General features: G+C 42.4%; 2 protein-coding genes across 3 annotated transcripts; both read right to left on the bottom strand.

The window, feature by feature from the left end:
- Positions 1-1,205: 1,205 nt before the first annotated feature.
- On the bottom strand, positions 1,206-18,646 carry LOC139368737 (lethal(3)malignant brain tumor-like protein 1). The gene is made up of 22 exons (XM_071108035.1): positions 18,534-18,646; positions 17,592-17,742; positions 17,197-17,378; positions 16,189-16,312; positions 11,313-11,478; positions 10,926-11,061; positions 10,692-10,728; positions 10,489-10,580; positions 10,237-10,341; positions 9,841-9,997; positions 9,564-9,655; positions 9,309-9,460; positions 9,109-9,185; positions 8,906-8,991; positions 8,595-8,705; positions 3,818-3,959; positions 3,607-3,706; positions 3,275-3,475; positions 3,121-3,170; positions 2,768-2,925; positions 2,229-2,291; positions 1,206-2,052 (listed from the first exon to the last, which is right to left on the bottom strand). Exons 2-22 carry the CDS (start codon positions 17,719-17,721, stop codon positions 1,918-1,920), a joined length of 2,496 nt encoding a protein of 831 aa, XP_070964136.1. The 5' UTR covers positions 17,722-17,742; positions 18,534-18,646; the 3' UTR covers positions 1,206-1,917.
- Positions 18,647-18,915: 269 nt separating this feature from the next.
- LOC139368738 (serine/arginine-rich splicing factor 6-like) lies at positions 18,916-24,952 on the bottom strand. Of its 2 annotated transcripts, none has more exons than XM_071108037.1 (6): positions 24,744-24,952; positions 22,092-22,259; positions 20,763-20,883; positions 20,133-20,335; positions 19,950-20,027; positions 18,916-19,857 (listed from the first exon to the last, which is right to left on the bottom strand). In XM_071108037.1, the coding sequence occupies exons 1-6, from the start codon at positions 24,848-24,850 to the stop codon at positions 19,524-19,526; spliced, it is 1,011 nt and encodes a 336-aa protein (XP_070964138.1). In that variant the 5' UTR covers positions 24,851-24,952; the 3' UTR covers positions 18,916-19,523. The 2 variants fall into 2 exon arrangements, with proteins under 2 accessions (XP_070964138.1, XP_070964137.1); XM_071108036.1 differs by having other exon boundaries at positions 18,918-19,857; positions 20,763-20,887; positions 22,096-22,259; positions 24,744-24,936.
- Between the last annotated feature and the right edge of the window lie 67 nt (positions 24,953-25,019).

Consider the following 25,019-nt stretch of genomic DNA (forward strand, 5'->3'; position numbering starts at 1 on the left):
AGGTTTTCCAATGCCTCACGAAGAAGGGCACCTATTGGTAAAAACAAAACAAAAAAAGCAGACATTGAATAACCCTTTGAGCAGGGGGAAGTTATTAATTACACTTTGGATGGTGTATCAATACACCGAATCACTACAAAGATACAGGCATCCTTCCTAGCTCAGTTGCCGGAGAGGAAGGAAACCGCTCAGGGATTTCACCATGAGCCCAATGGTGACTTTAAAACAGTTAAAACAGAGTTTAATGGCTGTGATAGGAGGTAACTGAGGATGGATCAACAACATTGTGATTACGCCACAATACTAACCTAATTGACAGACTGAAAAGGGAGCCTGTACAGAATAAATAATATTCCCAAACATGCCTCCTGTTTGCAACAAAGGGATTAAAGTCATACTGCAAAACATGTGGCAAAGCAATTAACTTTTTGTCCTGAGTACAAAATGTTGTGTTTGGGGCAAATCCAACACAACACATTACTGAGTACCACTCTCCATATTTTCAAGCATGGCGGTGGCTGCATCATGTTATGGGTATGCTTGTAATCATTAAGGACTGGGGAATTTTTCAGGATTAAAAAAAACAGAATGAAGCTAAGCACAGGCAAAATCCTAGAGGAAAAACTTGTTCAGTCTGTTTTCCACCAGACACTGGGCGATGAAGTCACTTTTCAGCGGGACAATAAACACAAGGCTAAATATACACTGGAGTTGCTTACCAAGAAAGCAGTGAATGTTCCTGAGTGGCCGAGATACAGTTTTGTCTTAAATCTGCTTGAAAATCTATGGCAAGACTTAAAACGGTTGTTTAGCAATGATCAACAACCAATTTGACAGAGTATTGACTCGGGGGTGTGAAAACTTATGCAAATTACATATTTCTGTATTTCATGTTTAAAATCTATTTAATCCATTTTGAATTCAGGATGTAACACAACTAAATGTAGAATAAGTCAAGGGGTATGGATACTTTCTGAAGGCACTGTACGTACATATAACTAGGAATAATATGACTATGAAACAGGATTGATAATTAACAGTAGCAGCAGCTTATGTGATGAGTCAAAAAAGTAGCGCTTGCCGTATGCACTACCCTCTGCGCAGTCATACACAATTTAATAAATATGAACTTACTTCATCATCACCAATCAACTGAAGTCAAGACAAGTAAGAGATTGAATTGGACATTTATTTGTACATATGGAATGAACGATTTTGATCCAAGAATATGGTGATACAGTTTTGCCCACCAGAGAGAAATATAGCTATAGGAATCCTGGAGCCCTTGTAAGATTATATTTAAATACAGTGCATAAACCTACATAAAATATACAAATGATTCAAAACAATAAATCCCCCAGATATCTTGATATTTCTGAGTGAAAATGTAAACCTTTTCAAATGTTCGAAACAAAGTTCATATTTTGAAACATGATTTTGAATTTATCTCACGTAAGATCAATACTTGAGAAACTTTAAACCTTTTCTGGTCTTAGAAACTGTCCATATGCTGTATCTAGTGACCAAGTAAAGAAACAGCAGCATAAAATGCCGCCGGATTTCAAATCTGTGACAAAAAAATTGCAGTAAAACATCATCCCACATAAATAATTCCATATATTTTGCATAAATTACAAAAGTTTTATCTTTCGACGCTCCTTACACTTCCAGTTAAGATTTTACTCATTTTATTGCACGAGCAGTGAAGCAACCTTATAAAAACATTTGCTTACACTTTTTCCCAGTTTTTTTCTTTCTCTTTCTCAGTTCTGTCCCCATCTCTTTTCCACTCTCAGCCCCCTCTCCTGTTCTCTCTCTGATGGGTACTGAACACCAAACACATAACAGGGGTAGGGTTCTGGATGATTTTGGCACATGATGATTAGTCACGGAGTCTCTGGCCGAGTGGGGACAGGATCACTTGAGGCCTTCGTCAATACTCTTGAACATTAAAATGGCGTTGGAGATCTTGAGGGCGGGACCAAGTTTGATGTTCATGATTTTGACGATGTCAGTTTGTGTCAGTAATAGGAAGGCCTCCCCGTCAATCATCTTTGAAGAAATATACAAGAAACTCAAACACAGGTATATTAAAAACTTTATCATGCAAATAAAACAACAATAAAGGACAACAGAACGTAACTTAAATTACTAAACTTAGCTGTTCTAAGTGGGCTCTTGTTTGTATCATTACTTCATACTTAATTATCAATTAACATTGTACTCACTTCCTCTTTGAAGACACAGGCTTGTTCTTCACAACCAGTCAGTTTCTGGACAAATCCAAAGACCTGTTACACAGAACACAAAGAGTTATCAATGTACTCTGATTCACCCGTTTGTTGAAGCCAAAGATAAATAGGGGTAAGTACAGGGGTTAAAGCAAGACGATCTCAGCTTGAGGGCCGCATCAGGATTTCAAAATTCCACGGAGGGCAGCACAGATTTTTTTAAACCGATGTGTTTGTCAAAATCCATTTGCGGGCCAGAAAAGGGGCAGTTATTTACATTGACATTTTAGTCATTTAGCAGATGCTGTTATCCAGAGTGACTTACAGTAACTAGTGAGTGCATCCATTTTATTTGAAAAGGTTCATTATAGGTTCATTATCCTGTCTACATACGTTTTGTCTAGTTTTAGATGTTCAGGTGTGGCCTGGAGTGTTTTTATTTATTCTTAACCCAAAATCATAATCCCCCCCTCAAACTGGGAATCCGTTGCAGTGACGGAGAACTTTAACCTCTGGGTGAGTTTTACAGCTCTCACCTCCTCCACGGTCCATGCTGCCACCTGTGTAGCATGGATGCCCTGGACGCCTGGCAGCAGTTTGCAGTGTTGCTCCCAGCACAGAGACAGGGTTCGGTCCGGGTGGGCCGACAGGGCAGACATGAACAGAGACGGGCACATACCCTCTGTGGCTATCGCTGCAACACAGGAAAACACACACATACGTCAGCACACACAAAATCACACATATTAACGCATGTAACACATACACACAGAATCCTGTATATAGGATGCAGTAAACTCATACTGAGGCTATATATAATCAGAGTGTGGCCATAGACATAAATGGATACAGTACGCATGTGTACAGAGCATAAAACTGTGATACTCACTCTGGTAACCTCTGTGCTGGCTTTTTCTATACTTGGGGGGACGACCAATCCTGACAAGAGAGAAAGAGAGAAACTGGTGAGAAGGGGGGCTACAGTAGCAGAGGTTACAGCAAAATACCACTACAGCCTTAGCCACTGTTAACATGAGGCTTACCTGCCATGGTACCGGGACTTTTTGGTCCTTTGGCCAAAGATTAAGATGTTCCGCTTGGCTCCGCTCCCCTCTGTATCTGATAGGTCGGTTTTGAGTCTGCCCTGGTTTCGCTCAGCCAATGGGCAGCCTGACAGACAGTGATGCGCTGTGAACCGCCCAGTCACATGACCCGAGCCATCACATCCAGGCGTTGGACACTTCCTGTTTCAAAAAGTAGGTTTGACTTCATAATAACATCATGATAACATAATCATAAGGTTGGTATGGAACACATCTACTCACATTGACTGCTTCATAGTCATTTCAGAAACCTGTTTCTGGCGCCTACTGACCTGTGATGGAAGCTGTACTTTGTGGATCTGGAGTGGTTGATTACTTTGCAAGGCAAGGAGGAGAAACTGGACTGGCCTGTGGTTGCAGGTTCCCTGGGGTCTTATTAAAACACACACACACAAACGAACACAGAGCTCAACGTCATCAAACCGAACATGTAAGCACTCATATCAAGGTGAAGTAGAGTCAGAGAAGTATGGTATCTGTTACCAAGCTGTTGGGTTTTGTTGGACTCAGGGGGTGGGATTTTTAGCGGGTGACCCGTACTCTCACACCAGCCGACCGGGTGGGTGTCAGGGTGGTCCGAGTCCATCCACTCATCATACATATGACTCCAGCCATCAAAATGGATCTGTATGGTATAATATGGTATAATACGACAGTTACGGGAGTGTAGTAGTGGCACTGGCACATACAACCGCAAGACACACACGCACAGCAGGGATGCGCGGATTGATTCATAACCTGTAGTCCCCGCGTTATAACCACGGGCGGGCGGGTTTAGGGTCATGAAACATTGTGTGGATGAAGGGCTGGGAACAAAACAAAGACTGTATAAAAACAAATCCAGAAATGTATCATTCATATCTATAGGCTTCTTTGAGGTTTTTCTTTCATTATTTTTTTAAATCTGGCAAGTCTATGCTTTAGGGACTAACAAGCGCCAAATACACGGCAATCCCCAAATGCTTTTGGGAACTTGGCCATAAAAACCATGAGCAAGGCGTCAATTTAGGAAATTGTTTGACATTTTTTGTTTAAGAAAAACATTAGGATACTGTTCAATAGACCTAAATATTCAATAAATAAATTAAGAAATGTTAAAGAGAAACGTCATTGTTCAATAAATGTTCAATAGAAAAAAAAGGGAACTGTACTGCACATTTTCTATATACCGTTGAAGTCGGAAGTTTACATACACCTTAGCCAAATACATTTAAACCTAGTAAAAATTCCCTGTCTTAGGTCAGTTAGGATCACCACTTTATTTGAATAATGTGAAATGTCAGAATAATAGTAGAGAGAATGATTTATTTCAGCTTTGATTTCTTTCATCACATTCCCAGTGGATCAGAAGTTTACATCCACTCAATTAGTATTGCCATTGCCGTTAAATTGTTTAACTTGGGTCAAACGTTTCAGGTAGCCTTCCACAGGCTTCTCACAATAAGTTGGGTGAATTTCGGCCCATTCCTCCTGACAGAGCTGGTGTAACCGAGTCAGGTTTGTAGGCCTCCTTGCTCGCACAAGCTTTTTCAGTTCTGCCCACAAATTTTCTATAGGATTGAGGTCAGGGCTTTGTGATGGCCACTCCAATACCTTGACGTTGTTGTCCTTAAGCCATTTTGCCACAACTCTGGAAGTATGCTAGGGGTCATTGTCCATTTGCAACCAAGCTTTAACTTGCTGACTGATGTCTTGAGATGTTGCTTCAATATATCCACATCATTTCCTACCTCATGATGACATCTATTTTGAGAAGTGCACCAGTCCCTCCTGCAGCAAAGCACCCCCACAACATGATGCTGCCACCCTGTGCTTCACGGTTAGGATGGTGTTCTTCGGCTTGCAAGCATCCCCCTTTTCCTCCAAACATAACGATGATCATTATGGCCAAACAGTAAAAAAAAATGTTTCACCAGACCAGAGGACATTTCTCCAAAAAATACGATCTTTGTCCCCATGTGCAGTTGCAAACCATAGTCTGGCTTTTTTAATCGCGGTTTTGGAGCAGTGGCTTCTTCCTTGCTCAGCGGCCTTTCAGGTTATGCCGATATAGGACGCGTTTTACTGTGGATATAGATACTTTTGTAGTTGTTTCCTCCAGCATCTTCACAAGGTCCTTTGCTGTTGTTCTGGGATTGATTTGCACTTTTCGCACCAAAGCATGTTAATCTCGAGGAAATAGAATGCATCTCCTTCCTGAGCGGTATGACTACTGCGTGGTCCCATGGTGTTTATACTTGTTTGTACAGATGAACTTGGTACCTTCAGGCGTTTGGAAATTGCTCCCAAGGATGAACCAGACTTGTGGAGGTCTACAATTTATTTTCTGAGGTCTTGGATGATTTCTTTTGATTTTCCCATGATGTCAAGCAAAGAGGAACTGAGTTTGAAGGTAGGCCTTGAAATACATCCACAGGTACACCTCCAATTGACTCAAATTATGTCAATTAGCCTATCAGAATTGTCTGTAAACAATTGTTGGAACAATTACTTCATGCACAAAGTAGATGTCCTAACCGACATTCCAAAACTATAGTTTGTTAACAAGAAATGTGTGGAGTGGTTGAAAAAGTGTATATAAACCTCTGACTTCAACTGTATGGGTTAGGGTCGAGTGCGGGCCTCAGATTTTCACTTTATCACATACACTGAGTATACCAAAAATGAGGAACACCTTCCTAATATTGAGTTCCTCCCCTCAGAACAGCCTCAATTCGTCGGTGCATGGATCCAACAAGGTGCCGAAAGCATTCCACAGGGATGCTGGCCCATGTTTACTCCAATACTTCCCACAGTTGTGTCAAGCTGGCTGGATGTCCTTTGGGTGGTAGAGCATTCTTGATACACACGGGAAACTGTTGAGCGTGAAAAACCCAGCAGAATTGCAGTTCTTCACACAAACCGGTGCACCAGGGACCTACTACCATACACCATTCAAAGGCACTTAAATCGTTTTGTCTTGCCCATTCACCCTCTGAATGGCACACATACACAATCCATGTCTCAATTGTCTCAATGCTTAAAAATCCTTCTTTAACCAGTCTCCTCCCCTTGATCTACACTGATTGAAGTGGATTTAACAAGTGACATCAATATGGGATCATACAGTGCATTCGGAAAGTATTCAGACCCCTTGACTTTTTCCAGATTCTGATACGTTACAGCCTTATTCTAAAATGTATTTAATTAAAAAGTGTTCTCATCAATCTGCACAAAATACCCCATTATGACAAAACTAAAACAGGTTTTTAGAAAGTTTTGCAAATGTATATAAAAAAACTGAATTCAAAAAATAACTATATTTTATTGTTATTTGACTAGGCAAGTCAGTTAAATCTTATTTTCAATGACGGCCTAGGAACAGTGGGTTAACTGCCTTGTTCAGGGACAGAACGACAGATTTTTACCTTGTCAGCTCGGGGATTCAATCTTGCAACCTTTTCTTTACTAGTCCAACACTCTAACCACTAGGCTACCTGCCACCCGGCACAGCCAGAAGAGGACTGTCCACCCCTCAGAGCCTGCTTCCTCTCTAGGTGTCTTCCTAGGTTCCGGCCTTTCTAGGGAGTTTTTCCTAGGCACCGTGCTTCTACATCTGCATTGCTTGCTGTTTGGGCTTTTAGGCTAGCTATCTGTACAGCACTTTGTGACATCGGCTGATGTAAAAAGGGCTTTGAAAATAGATTTGATTGAATCTTATTGATTATTTACATAAGTATTCAGACCCTTTGCTATGAGACCCCAAATTGCGCTCAGGTGCATCCTGTTTCCATTGATCATCCTTGAGATGTTTCTACAACTTGATTGGAGTCTACCTGTGGTAAATTCAATTGATTTGACTTGATATGGAAAGGCACACACCTTTCTAGAAGGTCCCACGGTTTACAGTGCATGTCAGAGCAAAAACCAAGCCAAGGAATTGTCGGTAGAACTCAGAGACAGGATTGTGTCAAGGCACATATCTGGGTAAGGGTACCAAAAAATGTCTGCAGCATTGAAGGTCCTCAAGAACACAGTGCCGCCATTATTCTTGAATAGAAGAAGTTTGGAACCACCAAGTAATTTCCTAGAGCTGGCCACCCGGCCAAAGCTGAGCAATCGGGGTAGAAGGGCCTTGGTCAGGGATGTGACCAAGAACCCGATGGTCGCCTTGACAGAGCTACAGAATTCCTCTGTGGTGATGGGAGAACCTTCCAGAAGGACAACCATCTCTGGAGCACTTCACCAATCAGGCCTTTATGGTAGAGTGGCCAGACAGAAGCCACACCTCAGTAAAAGGCACGTGACAGCCCACTTGGAGTTTGCTAAAAGGCACTTAAAGGACTCTGACCATGAGAAACAAGATTCTCTCGTCTGATGAAATCAAGCTTGAACTCTATGACCTGAATGCCAAGCGTCACGTCTGGAGGAAACCTGGCACCATCCCTACGGTGAAGCATGGTGGTGTCAGCATCATGCTGTGGGGATTTTGTTCGGAGCTAGGGACTGGGAGACTAGTCAGGACCGAGGTAAAGATGAACGAAGCAAAGTACAGAGAGATCATTGATGAAAACCTGCTCCAAAGCACTCAGGACCTCAGACTGGGGCTAAGGTTCACTTTCCAACAGGACAACGATCCTAAGTACACAGCCAAGACAACACAGGAATGGCTTCGGGACAAGTCTCAATGTCCTTGAGTTGCCCAGCCAGAATCCGGACTTGAATCCGATCAAACATCTCTGGAGAGACCTGAAAATAACTGTGCAGTGACCCTCTCCATCCAACCTGACAGAGCTTGACAGGATCTACAGAGAATAATGGGATAAACTTCCCAAATACAGGTGTGCCAAGCTTCTAGCGTCATACCTAAGAAGACTCAAGGCTGTAAACGCTGCCAAAGGTGCTTCAACAAAGTACTGAGTAAAAGGGTCTGAATACCTATGAAAATTTGATATTTTTTTATACATTTGCAAAAACGTTTTTGCATTGTCATTATGGCATATTGTGTGTAGATCGATGAAGGAATTGTTTTTTTAAATGAAATTGTATCAGGCTGCAACGTAACAAAGTATGTAAAAAGTCAAGGGGTCTGAATACTTTCCAAATGCACTGTATCCTTCACCTGGATTCACCTGGTCAGTTTATGTCATGGAAATAGCAGCTTAATGTTTTGTACACTCAGTGTATAGTCGGACGGTTGCGGAAGGGTTATTTGCAATTGCGGGTGGGTGATCAAACAGCTGACCCGTGCATCCCTAACACACACACACTACTGGTTGACCTTAATGCGGTGGGTGTCGACCTCCTCCACTGTGGCCACCCGTATCAGGCCGGGGCTCCTTTTGTCCACCACCTCCAGCTTCATCTGAGCCTGGAAGCAATGGGCAGGACGCTGCAGAGGGGAGGGTCACATCATCATCACACAGCACCACTTAACCTCAAATCAGTCCCTATAGTTAATCTAATTTCAACTCATTAACTCATAACAGTAATTATGTTCACAACTACACTTTACCCCACCAAAAAGGATTCAAGTCAAATAAAATGTATTCACCCATGTTCATGTCATTGCAACAAGTCTTTAGTACTCACCACTTTAAAAGCCTCAGCAGACACGGCGGTAGAGCCAGTCTCGTCGAGGTACCTTGGCCAGGAGAACCTGCCTGGGTCTGGGTAATCTGACAGGACAGACGGGGCACATGGGATCTAGCTCATAGGTGTGTGTGAAATTCCACTGCATTCCCTATAGTTCACTTATTAGACCTATAGTCATATCTTAGAACTGTGTCAGTCACCTTGAGGCGGCGTGAGGGGGAGGCTCCTCTCTTGGCACCAGCCAATAGGATGGATGTATGGACTGCTGGCATCACACCTGGATGGGGTAATGCAACATCAAGCAATTAGATTAGAATTTAAATCATGGCATCATGGCTAGTAAAACAGCACAGATCATAATTTAGAGAAGCCATGAAAAATACATGAAAAATGGCCTCACCAGTAGTCATACGTGTCGTCCCAGTTATCAAAGTGAACCAGGAAGCGGTCGTCCACCACGTCGGTCACGGTCGCCACGCAAATGAGAGAGGGGTTCATGCGGTCAACCGCCTCCAGCTTCATGCCCACCTCAAAACCACACTCCGTATCCGTCTGACCAGGGGACCACCAACACAAACACACCACATTAGTCGCTTACAGTTACTTACTTCAGGCAGATGCATACCACTGATTGAGGAGTCATGCTTATACTTACTCTTCCAGGGCTGGCAAACACCTCTTTAGGGGCAACTTGTGCTTTACTCATTTTCAGGTAGCTGGCCCAGGAGAACTCCTCCTCTTTGCAGCCTGTGGCACAAACAGACACAAACATATAATGTGGAGATTTTCCTGGACCACTACTCCAATAAGGACATTCTCATTAGTTACCTTATGAATTACATACTTTAGATGCTTGGGCGAATGATCTGCGCCACATTCAAAATGTGAACATAAAACTAATTCAGTGTCCAAAGTGCAGCCCAACCCCAAACCAAAGCCCAGTGTACTCTTATCTTTGGGGGTGTAGAGTTTGTGTCCAGTGCTCTCACACCATCCCGCCGGGTGGATGTCGGGGCAGTTGGCATTTACCCAGAAGTCATGACAATCTGAGTAGCCGTCAAAATGGAGACGCAGCCTGTAGCCACAAACCTACAGACAGGAGAAGACAGACAGGAGTCAAACCATGTCTCCCCAAGTCTCTCTCCGTGTCCTTCCCCAGTTATGTGGATTCCTCTCTTCCCTTATATCTCTCTCTGTGATTCATCAAAGTGTTTCAGTCAGGGTATGTAGTGTGTATGAAGCAAAGCAGTCAGGACAGGGAGAGAGGTAGAAGCAAACCTCAAAGAGCATGCGACTGACTGTAGGTTGAGCAGCGATGCACACAGTACCTCAGCCACAGTCAGAACAAAGTACATGGAGGGGTGCTGGGGGTCGATGCCCTCTAACTTCATGCCCTGGCGGAAGCTGCTTTTGCACTGAGGGACTCTCTGAGACTGAAAATACAGAGGGCATAGTGAGAAAAGCACAGCCATACACACATGAATGCACACCCACAAGCCCAGTTACACCCACTTTAATTTGCAAAGAATATCAACTTTTGTTCTCTCATTTAGTATGTACCCAAAGACAATAAAACCCACCTCTTGAAAGAGTTTGGCCGGAGCTGCCACTGCTTTGGTCTCCTCCAGATACTGTCCCCATGTCCACAAATCCATATGGACTTCAACAGCACCTGTTGTACACAGACAGAAAACACAACATAAAGCTTATGGGAGTTCTGACACAACAGAAATATGACTTGAATATATATATATTTTTTATATACAATTTAGCTGATTCTTACCTGCTTTGTTGTGTCTGCTTTCTGTCTTCAAGTAATCCTAGAACCACAAATACAACACACAGATTTACGACAACAAAGACATAGTGCCTACACTATGAATGGTCGTACTGAACTAATGTTTTTATTGATGCATAACATCACGTACATGTGAGATCATTTACTTATTACAACAAAATATACTACTAAATTGTGCACGCTTTATGTGGGATGAAGTGACACTCGAGCCTTTCCCACCATTCCATCCAGCTCAGATTCTTCCTCTGACGGACTCAGGTAGTCCTTCCTCTTCCTCTTCTTCATGGGTTTCAGCAGCTCAGGGTCCAGAGATGCTACCCTGCCCCCGGGAATCTTATCTGTGCCTCCCCCCCTCCTAAGGAAGATTTAAGAGAACAGTTGAGTCCACTACAAAGCTTTGCCTTAGGCTACCTATGACCTACGTTACATCTTCTGCATGGTGGTTAATATCTTCCTGTAGTTTGTTTTGTGTCTGAGCATCCACAGTATGCTTATGATGGTTCCTTGATTTTAATTTAGCATGAATTGCACTTTCTATGGTCAAAGGATGTTTTCATAAAAATTAACTTTCTAAAGTGTGGAAAGGCTTCAGTCTTCAGTACTTACTTGTCAGTCATAGGCTCCCTGCGTAGCTGCTCTGGGTAGGTTCTCTGTGCCATAGGATCACAGCTCTCCTGTTGTCCTGGCCCTCCCTGGGTCTTAGGCTCAATCTTGATGGGCCTCTCTTGTTCCACAGCCACACCACCCACAGAGCTGAGAGGAGACACCATATCTACAATGGAATCAAATCAAATTTTATTTGTCACCTGCTGTGAATACAACAGGTATTCGGCGCTTGTAAGTAAGCATAACTTGACATGCTTACTTACAAGTCCTTAACCAACCATGCTGAATTTGCTTTAAAGTAAAACAACATTTGCTAAAAAAAATATACAAAATAAACTAGAATAAATTTTTTTAAAAAGTAATAACGAGGATATACAGTACATTCGGGAAGAATTCAGACCTGGACTTTTTCCACATTCTGTTACAACCTTATTCTAAAATGGATGAAAAAGTAAAATCAGGTTTTTAGACATTTTTGTATTGTGTATTATATTTTGTATAATGTATAAAAAAATAAACTGAAATATCACAATTATATAAGAATTCAGATCCTTTACTCAGTACTTTGGCAGTGATTACAGCCTCGAGTCTTCTTGGGTATGACACTACAAGCTTGGCACACCTGTATTTGGGAAGTTTCTCCCATTATTCTCTGCAGATCCTCTCAAGCTCTGTCAGGTTGGATGGGGAGTGTCGCTGCACAGCTATTTTCAGGTCTCTCCAGAGACGTTTGATCGGGTTCAAGTCTGGGCTCTGGCTTGGCCACTCAAGCACATTCAGAGACTTGTCCCAAAGCAACTCCTGCGTTATCTTGGCTGTGTGCTTAGGGTGGTTGTCCTGTTGGAAGGTGAACCTTCGCCCCAGTCTGAGGTCCTGAGCATTCTGGAGCAGGTTTTCATCAAGGATCTTTCTGTACTATGCTCCGTTCACCTTTCCCTTGATCCTGACTAGTCTCCCAGTCCCTGCCGCTGAAAAACATCCCCACAGCATGATGCTGCCACCACCATGCTTCACCGTAGGGATGGTGGCAGGTTTCCTCCAGACGTGACGCTTGGCATTCAGGCCATAGATGTTGAATCTTGGTTTCATCAGACCAGAGAATCTTGTTTCTCATGGTCAGAGTCCTTTAGGTGCCTTTTGGCAAACTCCAAGCGGGCTGTCATGTGCCTTTTACTGAGGTGTGGCTTCCGCCGGGCCACTCTACCATAAAGGCCTGATTGGTGGAGTGCTGCAGAGATGGTTGTCCTTCTGGAAGGTTTTCCCATCTCCACAGAGGAACTTTGGAGCTCTGTCAGTTTGACCATTGGGTTCTTGGTCACCTCTATGACCAAGGCCCTTCTCCACCGATTGCTCAGTTTAGCAAGGCGGACAGCTCTAGGAAGAATCTTGGTGGTTCCAAACTTCTTCCATTTTAGAATGATGGAGGCCACTGTGTCTTGGGGACCTTCAATGCTGCAATTCTGTCTTGGAGCTCTACGGACAATTCCTACGACCTCATGGTTTGGTTTTTGCTCTGACATCCACTGTCAGCTGTGGTATCTTATATAGAAAGGTGTGCACCTTTCCATATCAAGTTCAATCAATTGAATTTACCACAGGTGGACTCCAATCAAGTTGTAGAAACATCTCAAGGTTGATCAATGGAAACAAGATGCACCTGAGCTCAACTTCGAGTCTCATAGCAAAGTGTCTGAATACATATGTAAATAAGTGATTTCTGTTTTTGTTTTTTATGCATTTGCAAAAAATTCAAAAAACCTGTTTTTGTTTTGTCATTATGTGTGTAGATTGATGAGGGGGAGAAAAAAATATATGTTTTAGAATAAGGCTGTTACATAACAAAATGTGGTAAAAGTCAAGGGGTCTGAATACTTTCCGAATGCACTATATACAGGGGGTATCGGTACAGAGTGAATGTGCGGTGGCACAGTTTATTTGAGGTAATATGTCTATGTAGTTAGAGGTAAAGCGACTGTGCATAGATAATAAACAGCGAATAGCAGCAGCAGAAAAAAGGGGGTCAATACAAATAGTCCAGGGACCCAATTGACTCTTTATCAGTCTAATGGCTTGGTGGTAGAATCTGTTAAGGAGCCTTTTGGACCTAGACTTGCTGCTCCGGAACCGCTTCCTGTGCGGTAGCAGAGAGAACAGTCTATGACTAGAGTGGCTGGAGTCTGACAATTTGTAGGGCCTTCCTCTGACACTGCCTGGTATAGAGGTCCTGGATGGCAGGAAGCTTGGCCCCAGTGATGTACTGAGCCGTAACCACTACCCTCTGTAGCGCCTTGCGGTCGGTTGCCGAGCAGTTGCCATATCAAGCAGTGATGCAACCAGTCAGAAATCTCTCGATGGTGCAGCTGTATAACTTTTTGAGGATCTGAGGACCCATGCCAAATCTCTTTAGTTTCCTGAGGGGGAATAGGTGTTGTTGTGCCATCTTCAAGGCTGACTTGATGTGTTTGGACCATGATAGTTTGTTAGTGATGTGGACGACAAGGAACTTGAAGCTCTCGACCCACTCCACTACAGCCCTGTCGATGTGAATGGAGTCGTGGGTGAACAGGGAGTACAGGAGGGGACTAAGCACGCACCCGAGGGGCCCCGTGTCGAGGGTCAGGTGGCAGAAGCGTTGTTGCCTACCCTTACCACCTGGGGGAGGCCCGTCAGGAAGTCCAGGATCCAGTTGAAGAGGGAGGTGTTTAGTCCCAGGGTCCTTAGCTTAGTAATAGTTGAGAGCACTGTGGTGTTGAACACTGAGCTATAGTCAATGAATAGCATCCTCACGTAGGTGTTCCTTTTGTCCAGGTGGGAAAGGGCAGTGTGGAGTGCATTGGAGATTGCGTCATCCGTGGATCTGTTGAGGCGGTATGTGAATTGGGGTGGATATAGGGTTTCTGGGATGATTGTGTTAATGGGGGCCATGACCAGCCTTTCAAAGCACTTAATGGCTACAGACGTGAGTGCTACGGGTTGGTAGTCATTTAGGCAGTGTCATGACATTGCCCTTTTTGGGTACAGCAAGCCCCATCCCCCTCTCCCTGTCTCCTACACCCAGGCTGCTGTGGTCAGAAAGAGGTCGTAAATTCCTGGAGGAGATTATCTCCTCATGGCCACAGTATAGAGAGAGAGAGAGAGTAGCGTTTTCATAGAAGAGAACAAAGGAATTTCTTCCACCTCACAGAACTTGAGGTCCGAAGAACATTTATGTTTCGGAGAAGGTATAAAAGATCGGTGAAGAATTCAGCTACGAACTGGTCCGTTTGGTACAATTTTGGAAACTCATGGGAGACAATACAGCCACATTACCATAACGCTGTTTATATAATAACCTCAGATATGAGGTTTACATCTAATTGTTGTATAAGATGAATGAGTGAGGATGACACTGTTTGTAAAATTGTATAATGTGATTTTGGACTGTTTAATGAAGGAAACTCCAATTCCCTTTTGAGTTTAACTAAATCAGAGGACCGCCCATGAGCCTAGTTAGGACCTGGCGTCATGAGACAGCCTTTTTCTGCTCTCCCGAATAAAACCCCCACCTTGAGAATTTCTCAACAGACCATGTTGCTCTCAATTACGAGAGGACAAAGGTTGCAGACCAGCTTACCTCGATAACGAGAGGGCCAAGGTTTGAGACAAGACTGCTGAATCTTTTAACCATCTCACGTGGTTAAACTCTAAGACTATCGATACCGACAGAATAAAAACATGTCTTTGATATGAATTACTAGTCTGCAGCTAGGAATTCGGTATCATTGAAGGCGAAGACAACCGGCGAAACATCTATTCTATAACGACATGAATGAATGTCACTCTGAACTATCCATTCTAACCACGACAGAGAGGGCGGACAAACTCTCCAACAGAAACAAACTTTTCAACAGATATCCCGACGACACACTGAGTGTAAATATATATATTGATTGCAATTGTTCCTGAATGAGTGAGCGTTCATGTGCAAAGGATTAGCATTTCAATTGTTATAATTATCAACTGTGTGTTGTCTTATCTCAGTCGACCCCCACTTCGCTTTTACACACCAAGCCGCAATGCCGGTTTACCCCACAAGGGAAACTCCGTTATCATTTCCTTGTAACTAGGTACTGTTTGTTTATGCATTTCTGTGAATTACTTAGTTAGTAAATAAATGATTTAAGACAATTGATGTATGGATGACTCATAGTGAAGACTGGGTTCGTGCAGATTTCCAACAATTTACGAAGTTTGGAATGAGACTAACATTTCATTAATTAAGATGACTAATTGATCAGATATTAAAATATCTGAAAAGTTGTATTAGGAAAATTATAACTTTGTAATCTGAATATTTTCCTTGGTGCCCCGACTTCCTAGTTAATTACATTTGCCTAATTAGTTAATCACGAAATGCTAATTACAGAGAATCTTTGATAAAAAATAAAAAAAGTATTCCGTTAATGATAGTAAAGACACGACAGCAGGTTACCATGGTGTTCTTGGACACATGGACTATGGTGGTCTGCTTGAAACATGTAGGTATTACAGACTCGGTCAGGGATAGGTTGAAAATGTCAGTGAAGACACTTGACAGTTGGTCAGCGCATGCTCTGAGTACCTGTCCGGTAATCCATCTGGCCCTGCGGCCTTGTGAATGTTAACCTGTTCACATCGGCTACGGAGAGAGTGATCACACAGTCGGAGGCATTATATCAGGTTGGGATTAGGAAAGGATTGCATACAGTATAGCAAATTGTTTTTGAGGATATTTCTGGAATTAAGTATGAGTTGTGAACTTGCTAGTTCACTAACTAGATCATTTCCATTATGATTTAGTTAAGGGACTATTCAGCTGCAGAAAACACACAGAAATTCCTAATTTCCAGTATCCTACCTGTTTTGTTAGTTGGCCTGTTTTTGGAGTCAGGTATTTTCCCAGACACCATTACTGCTGGTTCAGCACTGCTGATTTTTTCTTGGCTGATCATCTCCAGTGTCCCACAGTCACTCACACAGAACTGAAAAATACACATACTGTATTTCAACCATGTGCATACACAACCTGGACTCACGGGTAAATCCAGGACACTCCAAATTCTTATGACATGTTACGTTTTGTATGCATTCATTTGTGGATGTCCATTTCATATTTATTTTAATTTTACCTTTATTTAACTAGGCAAGTCAGGTAAGAACAAATTCTTATTTACAATGACGGCCGAGGACAGTGTGTTAACTGCCTTGTTCAGGGGCAGAATGACAGATTTTTACCTTGTCAGCTTGGGGATTCGATCTAGCAACCTTTCGGTTACTAGCTCAACGCTCTAACCACAAGGCTACCTGCCATATGATATATTACGAATTACAATTTGTATGAAATGTTACGAATTTGAATTTGTAGAATATGTTACAAATTGCAATTCATACAATATGTTATACATTTGCAAAACGTATGATGTTATGAATTCCAATTTGTTGTGGCTAACGTTAGCTAGGTGGCTAAAATTAGTTTGGCTAGGGGTTAAGGATAAAAGGTTAGCTAACATGATAAGAAGTTGAAAAGTAGCAAAAAGTAGTAAGTAGTTGCTAATTAGCTAAAGTTGTCCGTGATGTGTTTTGAACAAGCAACCTTTGGGTTGCTTAACATTCGCTTTATGCACCAAATCAACCAACCAACCAACCCACCCTACTTACGTTTTTTCCCTCAGTAACCTTCTGTCTTGTCTTATGTAACCATACCGAACTGAACATATCATTCTAATTTGAGTGTTCCGGATTTACTTAAACTATGTTACATCTATTCTATGAGACCAGGCTGGCTTGCCTCTTTACTCCAACAATGCTTAATACTAGAGAACCCTATGCTTATAATAACATACAACGGCCATCAGATGTCATTCACCTTAAGGTTGCTGCTGGGTAAGATGGCCATCCCTTCTTTCCACTCCAGTACATGGACGATGCTACAGGCTCCCCCAACCTGGGGGGCTAGAGTGGGGGTTTCCACCTCTCCAGCAGTGGCTCCATTACCTGCCTCAGCAGCACCCGGAGAGACCTCCACCTTCTGTGTACTGGGAACAGGAGCTGGGGAGAGAGGGGCCAGTCTTCTAAGTTCTGAGCGAATGTGATATGTAGCTGTGTGAAACTAGTAGGAGGGTAGTATGTACCCCCCTCTGTTTTGTCAAAACTTAGGACATTGTGCAGCATATCTCTGAGTTGGAGAAAGTTCAGGGTGCAATACATTACGGAACACTATTGAGTGTAATAGTTCCAGGAGTCATGGTGGCCTTATCTCACCTGGCAGGATGAGTGCTGTGGTCTGTGGGTGTGTCTTCTTCGACAGGCTGTCATTGGAGGAGAGGGCATCACTGGAAGGATTGGGATCTGCTTCTTTGGCTGAAACATCCAGCTCCACTTTGGCACTCATGGCAGACTTCACTTACTGCCTCTGAAAAAAAGATGTCAGTTTAACCATCACAATTTCACATATTAATTAGGATTAGAATGACAGCTGAAGTGACATTGGAATATGGGTCCTGAATGCCAGAAAGGTTACAGGATTCAGATGTATTCCCCATATTATGCATCCCCTGCATCCAGTCTTGTTCTCTATTACCACTAAACAGCTAAATACATAGGACCATTCTTCTCCTTTTATCAATAATAATGCTGTTTTTCTCTGCATTGTTGTGAGGGAACCTTAAAATTGTAATTTTAGTCTCACTTGACAGCATCGGTGATAAAGTACATTCAAGGAATTATTTATTTTAAAATAAACAATTTCATTGAGCTATTATGACCTTTATGTAATGTCAACTGCTTTATTTGACAACGCTCCTCTTCGAATAACAAGGGAAAGTAGCGCCACAAAGCAAAATAATTATATTATTAATTTAACAAAAACACAGCAATTCAGCAGTAAAATGGCGGAGGATCAGAAACCCTTGAAGCTATTTGAGAAGAAAAAAAAACAATTTGTGAAAATGTAAAAAAAAAAAAAAAAAAATCCTGGCAAGATTTCGAATGAATGATATCGTTTCATGACATTCAGGCGAGAAAAATAAAATAAAATCCCTATTATGTTGCGGACCGTTAGTTCTCTGGAAACCTGATGTAATAGGCTATCGAATGACAGAATATATTGAATTATTAAATGATTTGCGATACCAAATAGCTTTATGACTAATTATGTTCATGCATGCTGGATGTCAACCGCAAGAAAATTACAAATTCTCTTACCATCTGCAAGCGTTATAGTTTCAGGATTCTGTAGCGCTTATTGCAGGCACGTCAAAGCAATATACATGCATATTAGCTGATCAATTTGGTACTAAATTTAGCTTACCAGCGGTTTCTTCTTGCGGGTCAGAATCTTAAAAATCACGCATGCGCAACTCACCCTACAGCGGACTTGCATCGCTCCAATTCCATGAGTTAAATAACCTCCCAAATGATTTATAATTTCAACCATAACCTCTCCCCGCCGCGCGTCAAGGAAACAATTATATGACACTCAACAATTTCACCGTCAATCATAATATTCAATGACTCCGTTTTTGGCACAAACGTCAAAACACAGCAAAGCGTGTGTTATCATGGGAGAATAACATCACAAACCAGCAATTTTCATATGAACTTTTTATTAAATGTACAATAAAAAAAATGGGCATGTCACATGTAATCAGAACGGCTTCTTATGTGGAGAGGGTGTAATCTGTACCACCATCCCTGGTAAACCTGTTCATACAAGGCCAAAAATCTGCTCATCTACAAATTGTATGCACACATACAGTACATCTTGAGGGGGGGGCTCAATAGGTGAAATGACTCCTATCATGAAAATGAAAAACCAACTCAAAACACCACCCTGAGGTAAGCAAAAGCAGACAGAGGAATACGAACAAGAACTAAAAAGGATATTAAAGAAAAGGCCTGGCTTGTTTTAAATACAAAGCCCTTCAGACAAGCTCCTCTATGTACAATTAATACAAAACTGATCAATAGCTGTAATCTACGATGCGCACTCCCCCACAATAAACATGACTAAATCATTCTCATGCCATGTATAATACGTCAAGATAGTAGTTCGGATTTTTAAGTGTCAAGGATAGCACTGATTAAGACTGAGCATGCCTTGATGCACCTGGTGCTGCGATTGATCTGTCAAATCAAATAGGAGCTGGTCCTATATCACCAGTTGCTCAAATGGGGAACACCTGGATGAAGCCTTTAATCTCGGGAAGCTGATCTAGACCTGGATTTGGAGCGGGAGACTGAGCGCTTGTCCGGAGACTTGGAGCGACGGTCAGCTGCTGGGGAAGGGGAGCGAGAGGAACGCTCCTCCTTCCCATTTTTCACGGGAGATGCTGATCGGCTACGGGACTTCTTGTTGGCCGACTTCTCCTTGGAGCGGCTGCGGGAATCCCGCTCGGATTTCACCTTGGAGCAGCTCTTGGAACGGGACTTGCTTTTGTTGGAACGGGATCTGGATTTGCGGGTGCGAGAGCGGGAACGAGACTTCCTTCCAGACTTGGAGTGGCGTCTCTTGCTTCGAGAATGGGATCTGCAGGGTGTTGACAGAATGGTTAACAGTCTTTGGTCAATATGGGTACAACAATCTAAACCATACTTCTCTAGACATTAGGGCCAGCTTACCGGGAGTGGGATCTGGAGTTACTCCTGGAGCGACTGCTCCTGCGGCTCCTGCTACGAGAGCGACGTCTGCTGCGAGACCTGAAGAGGGGGAACAAGAATACAAATGTCACATTAAATGGCTGCATAAGTGTGACCACACATGGGATTCACTCATAAAGAGCAGGGTAGTATGTAGAACCTCACCTAGAGCGACTGCCAGAGTAGGAGCGTCGGCGGCGAGACTTTTCCTCCACCAGGCGGATCTTCCTCCCGTTGATGTCCGTGCCGTCCAGCTTGTCTAGGGCCCTCCTCATGTCCGAGCGTGAGCCAAACTCGATGACACCCTCGTTGGTACGCTCCTTGTGGGCGTCGGCATACGTGACCTCTCCAGCCTGACGCATGAAATCCTGTAGGAGACCAGGCAAAGTCACTGCCGAACATTACCCCAATTTTTCAGAAACAAAACGGCCTACCATGGATAGCAACTGACAGTTCATCTTCAGTACCTGTCCCTCACCTATAATTATAAACCAGGTAGTTGGGTCGTGGACACTGATTGGCTGAAACACCATTCCAGCTCTGTGTATATCAGACAATATACCACCGTATGGCGCAAAACTACTTGTTTACTGTTATATTTATGTTGGTAACCGGTTTATAATAGCAATAGGGCACCTTGTGGGTTTGTGGTACATAATATACCACTGCTAAGGGCTGTATCCAGGCAATATGCTTTGCATCGTGCCTAAGACCAGCCCTTAGGTATGGTATATTTGCAATATACCACACTGCCTCAGGCCTTATTGCTTAAATATAAGTGTCCCCTCAACTCACCTTCAGATCCTGCCAGCTGCAGCGGCTGGACAGATTCTCAACGATCAGTCGGTACTCAGTACGGACGGGTGGCCCGTACTTATCCCTGCCAGTGCGGCTTCTGCTGCTGCTGTAACCACTACTACCTTTAAATGACAGGACAGACAAATTGTCAGAAAAACAGAGTGGCATATAGGCATTTCACTTAATGGATCAGACCATGAACAGAGAATGCAACTACCAGAATAAAAGGTGTGGTATGTTTAATATAGGTCCTGTGAGATGTCCATCTGGACCCAGTCTCAAGACAAACCTAATTAAGTGACTGAGGTATTAAAGCTGTGGCATTTGTTGGCTTAGTGGCTGTACATTTGTATTCTCCTCACTGTACAGCCTCTGTAGTTCATTGCTGTGCAAAGAACACCACTGCATCTGTTATCAGCAACATACAGCCAGTCTGACAAATGTTTAAAAACCGCAAATCTTTAGCAGTATAAACAAATGGACAGTGATGTTCTTCTTACAAACTCTTGAATCCTGAAAGACAAACAGAGGCTTCCACAAAGTCAATGTCAAAAACTTGTAGCACATTTTGCAAGAGTGCCAACTGACATATCTCTACAAAGGTTTTACCCCATGACATAGCCTAACCGGTTGTCAAACTGGGGACAATGCAGTTGCTTTGCCTGCTTTACAGGGAAAGGTAACATGTTGACTTAAAGCCGTCCCACTTATTCTTTCAACATAGAAACCAATGGGAATCCTCACCATCACCCCTGGTCTATTGGAAAAAGGATGATGTCATCAAGGCTTCCGGTTAGGTCAGCCAAGGGTCAAGAGGCATAGGTCACACACACATTGTAAAGGTGAAAGCCAAGGCCAAACGGGACAGGCAGTCATCTTAGCCTCAATGGACTCAGCCTCAGCCCGCAGCTGGACTCTTTCAAATTGAAACATCAAGGACTTTGTTAATGTTGAAATCAAAACGCAAAGACAATTCACATGTAATGGTATTTCACGGTACAGCTGGGCTACATGGTGACAAAGTCGTGACTTCTTAACTAAATACAGTTGTTTATTGGTGTTCACAATTCCACCAGGAAGAAAACACTAGAAACATGGTTTCACTACACCTAAACAATCAGTAGCAGTAATCTGAGGTCTGCTCTGAGTTGGGTCAAACTTGTACCATACTCAATGGTGACACTATGGAAATGGTAACATCATTGAGTATTGGCGAGTTATGTCAAACTCCACTTCAGGATCACAGGCCTGTGTGTGTACGGTCCACATTCACATCTCCTTGACCCATTGGGAAAAGGGTGACGGGAACATTGAAATACATTGCACTTACTGCGACCACCACCCCCGCCGCCACCACCACCATATCCATCTCGGTCACGGCGCGGTCCTCTGGCATGTTCCACGGTCACACGCTCCCCGCACAACTCCTTGCCATTCAGTTCATACACTGCGTCGTCCGCATCGCGATTATCCTCAAATTCTACAAAGCCATATCTAAAAGATAAAAAAGTTAAATAAGCTAGCAATAAAAACAAATGCCAAACCAATGAATTAAGGCACTTAAACTACAAGCTGCTAATTAGCCAACTAGTCAGTCACATTTTCTGTGAAGGATAACTATAGTTGTACGCCCCTGAACAGTCTTGATGCAACATAAAACAGGTGAAATGGTTCAAAAAGCACATTTGTCTGAGGGTCTGCGTTTTGAAAACACAGATCTCTCAACTCTAACGCATCCGCTGCAGTATAGGGTGTCCTATAAAAAAATGCTTTTTGACCAAGGGGTAAAATAAGTTAATTGTATAGATTTTCCTTGAAGAAAACCAATGGTCCAAACCTCAATTTGTTAAAAGGCCATGTTCAAAATAATAATAATTGCATTGCAACAGCTAGGCTGGACTCTGCAAGAATTAAGGCTACTGGCTACCTGACAGGCTCACTTTACTGTTGAACTCACATCTTTCTTTTTTGAGTCCACAGGACATAAAATAGTAGGGCTGTATTTTACTATATACCGGTATTGAGGCACAGACTGGTTTTGGTTTTGACGTTATCTTCTATAACAGTATTAGAACGTTAAAAATAACAATTGTGATATGCCATGTATAACATCAATTTTATAGTTTACACAGCTATTCAAGACATCCCTCTCCTCGCAGCTTTCCACAGACCTAGCCCTGCCCCCCTAGGAGAGCACTTGTTGTTGCTTGACCACAAGAAACTTGTTCAGTCTGCACGGTCAATGTAGCACATGCAACAGTGTTGATGACAACAATGTTGTTTCCACTTTGCTTCTTAATATAAAATTCAAAAGCGTTCTATAATTACACAATTAGTTTGTTTCTTACATCTACAAAAAGCAAAGTTTGTCTATTCTAAGAAAGTTTTAACAGGCCTCAATCTGCATGTTTGCGCAACAGTATCTTCTAAATCAAAGAGGAATAAGCAAATGATGAATATGTTGGCTACATGAAGAAACATTTAATGTAGCCAAAGATTGTAGGGTCCCCTGGGAAACACTGTCCAACAATTTGGTTCCTACCCTGTCACAATAACTCCTCCCTGCCATTTTCATTCATTGTCATGCCCACTGTAATCAAAGTGCCCACTATTATAACAATATAATTAACATCCCAATTCCATGATACCAACAGTTCACCCAAGTGTTTTGATCTAAATCACAACATTTGGTTAAAAACAAGGCCTAGATTATTTAACCCATATTGTGCAGCCCCGTGTGGCAGTGTGGAAATTATCTATAATTTGAGGGCAAGAAATGTAGAAATGTATGAAAATGATTTTTGTTGAATTGAACCGAATGGAGAAAAACCCCAACGAATTAACTTAGAATGTATGTGTTGCCACCCTAGGGTCACACTACTCAAGGCAAATGTTGAACTTTTATTATTTAAAAACATAACATACTGTCATAAATTGGAAAAAAATATTGTGATATGCTATTTGGACCATGTCGCCCAGCCCCAACATAAGAGGTAAGATGGATATTGATTTTGAGCAGTCATGTAGTACATCACATTTTAGTACACACTTTCCATACCCATTCAAAAATGTTGTTATTTTTCAAATAATTCACAAGTGTAACTCTGAAATGTCAACGGAGCACTGAACATATACCAGGCTTTTTATTCTCAAAGCCTTTTACATTTAATTCAGCTCATGCAAATTTGTTACACCCTGTGGGAGGACACCCTATAAAAGTATACATTTAAGAAAGTGCTATTGTCAGTCTCCCCCACAAAAAGAAAAAACACATGTAATATTGAAATACTGTAGGAATGACATTTATTAATATGGAGGGCTGTTTCTTCTGTGGAGTGCCAATATGGCCGACCGGTGACTTCAGAGCTTCATATGCCAATACTTAGCATCCAAAATCCAGGGTTTATATACATCATTGGTAGCCACATGGCCGCACAAAAAAATATAGGTTTCCACTAGATAACACAGCAACAAAGTCGAAATTGGCTATATTGTAAAAATGCATGAAAACAATTATTTTTGGTCCTCGTTTAAGGTTAAGAGTGATTGGTTAAGGTTAGGTTTAAAAACCACATTTTAATAAGAGAAATCGTGGAAATAGGTGGGGTTCACGACTTTGGCTGTAATAACTAGTAACGACCAAAAAAACTGCCTGCAGCCAAACAAGCAGCCATTTTGAACACGCTGTGTAGTAGCTAGCATCTAAATACGTTAGCTAGGGGCCTTCTTTACCAAACATGTTAAATGCTTTAGTAAATCAAATGTGTGCATCTAATAACCACTAACTTTAGCTAATTTCTATTACACGCACAGATAACACAAGAAAGGCAAATGTGAATGTATTTCGCTTATGTTTTGGGGAAGCTAGCCGAAAGCAAGTAGGTAACGTTAGCTAGTTAACGCCAACTGGATATGAAGTTACCATTAGCTTGCCAGCTATTTTTTGTTCTAACTGATTCTCTTATATGATCAACTTACCCATTTTTCAGATCAATTTCCATAAGCTTTCCGTAGCCATTGAAAAATCTTTGAAGGTCTTTTTCTCGAGCATTATAATTAAGTTTTCCAACATAGATGCGAGGCATGATTATTGATCCTCGCACAAAATATCGTAATCAAAAGAGAAGTAGCCGAGGAGTTCGAATGTTTTATGTAGACTGTGACGTAAAAGACCATCGCGAGAATACACGAATTCCCGCTCCGGTGTCTGGTCATCTGAACCAGTGTTTCCCAAACCCTGGTCCTCGAGTACCT

This window comes from Oncorhynchus clarkii, chromosome 16 (assembly GCF_045791955.1).
Source record: "Oncorhynchus clarkii lewisi isolate Uvic-CL-2024 chromosome 16, UVic_Ocla_1.0, whole genome shotgun sequence".
Classification (NCBI taxonomy): Eukaryota; Metazoa; Chordata; class Actinopteri; order Salmoniformes; family Salmonidae; genus Oncorhynchus; species Oncorhynchus clarkii.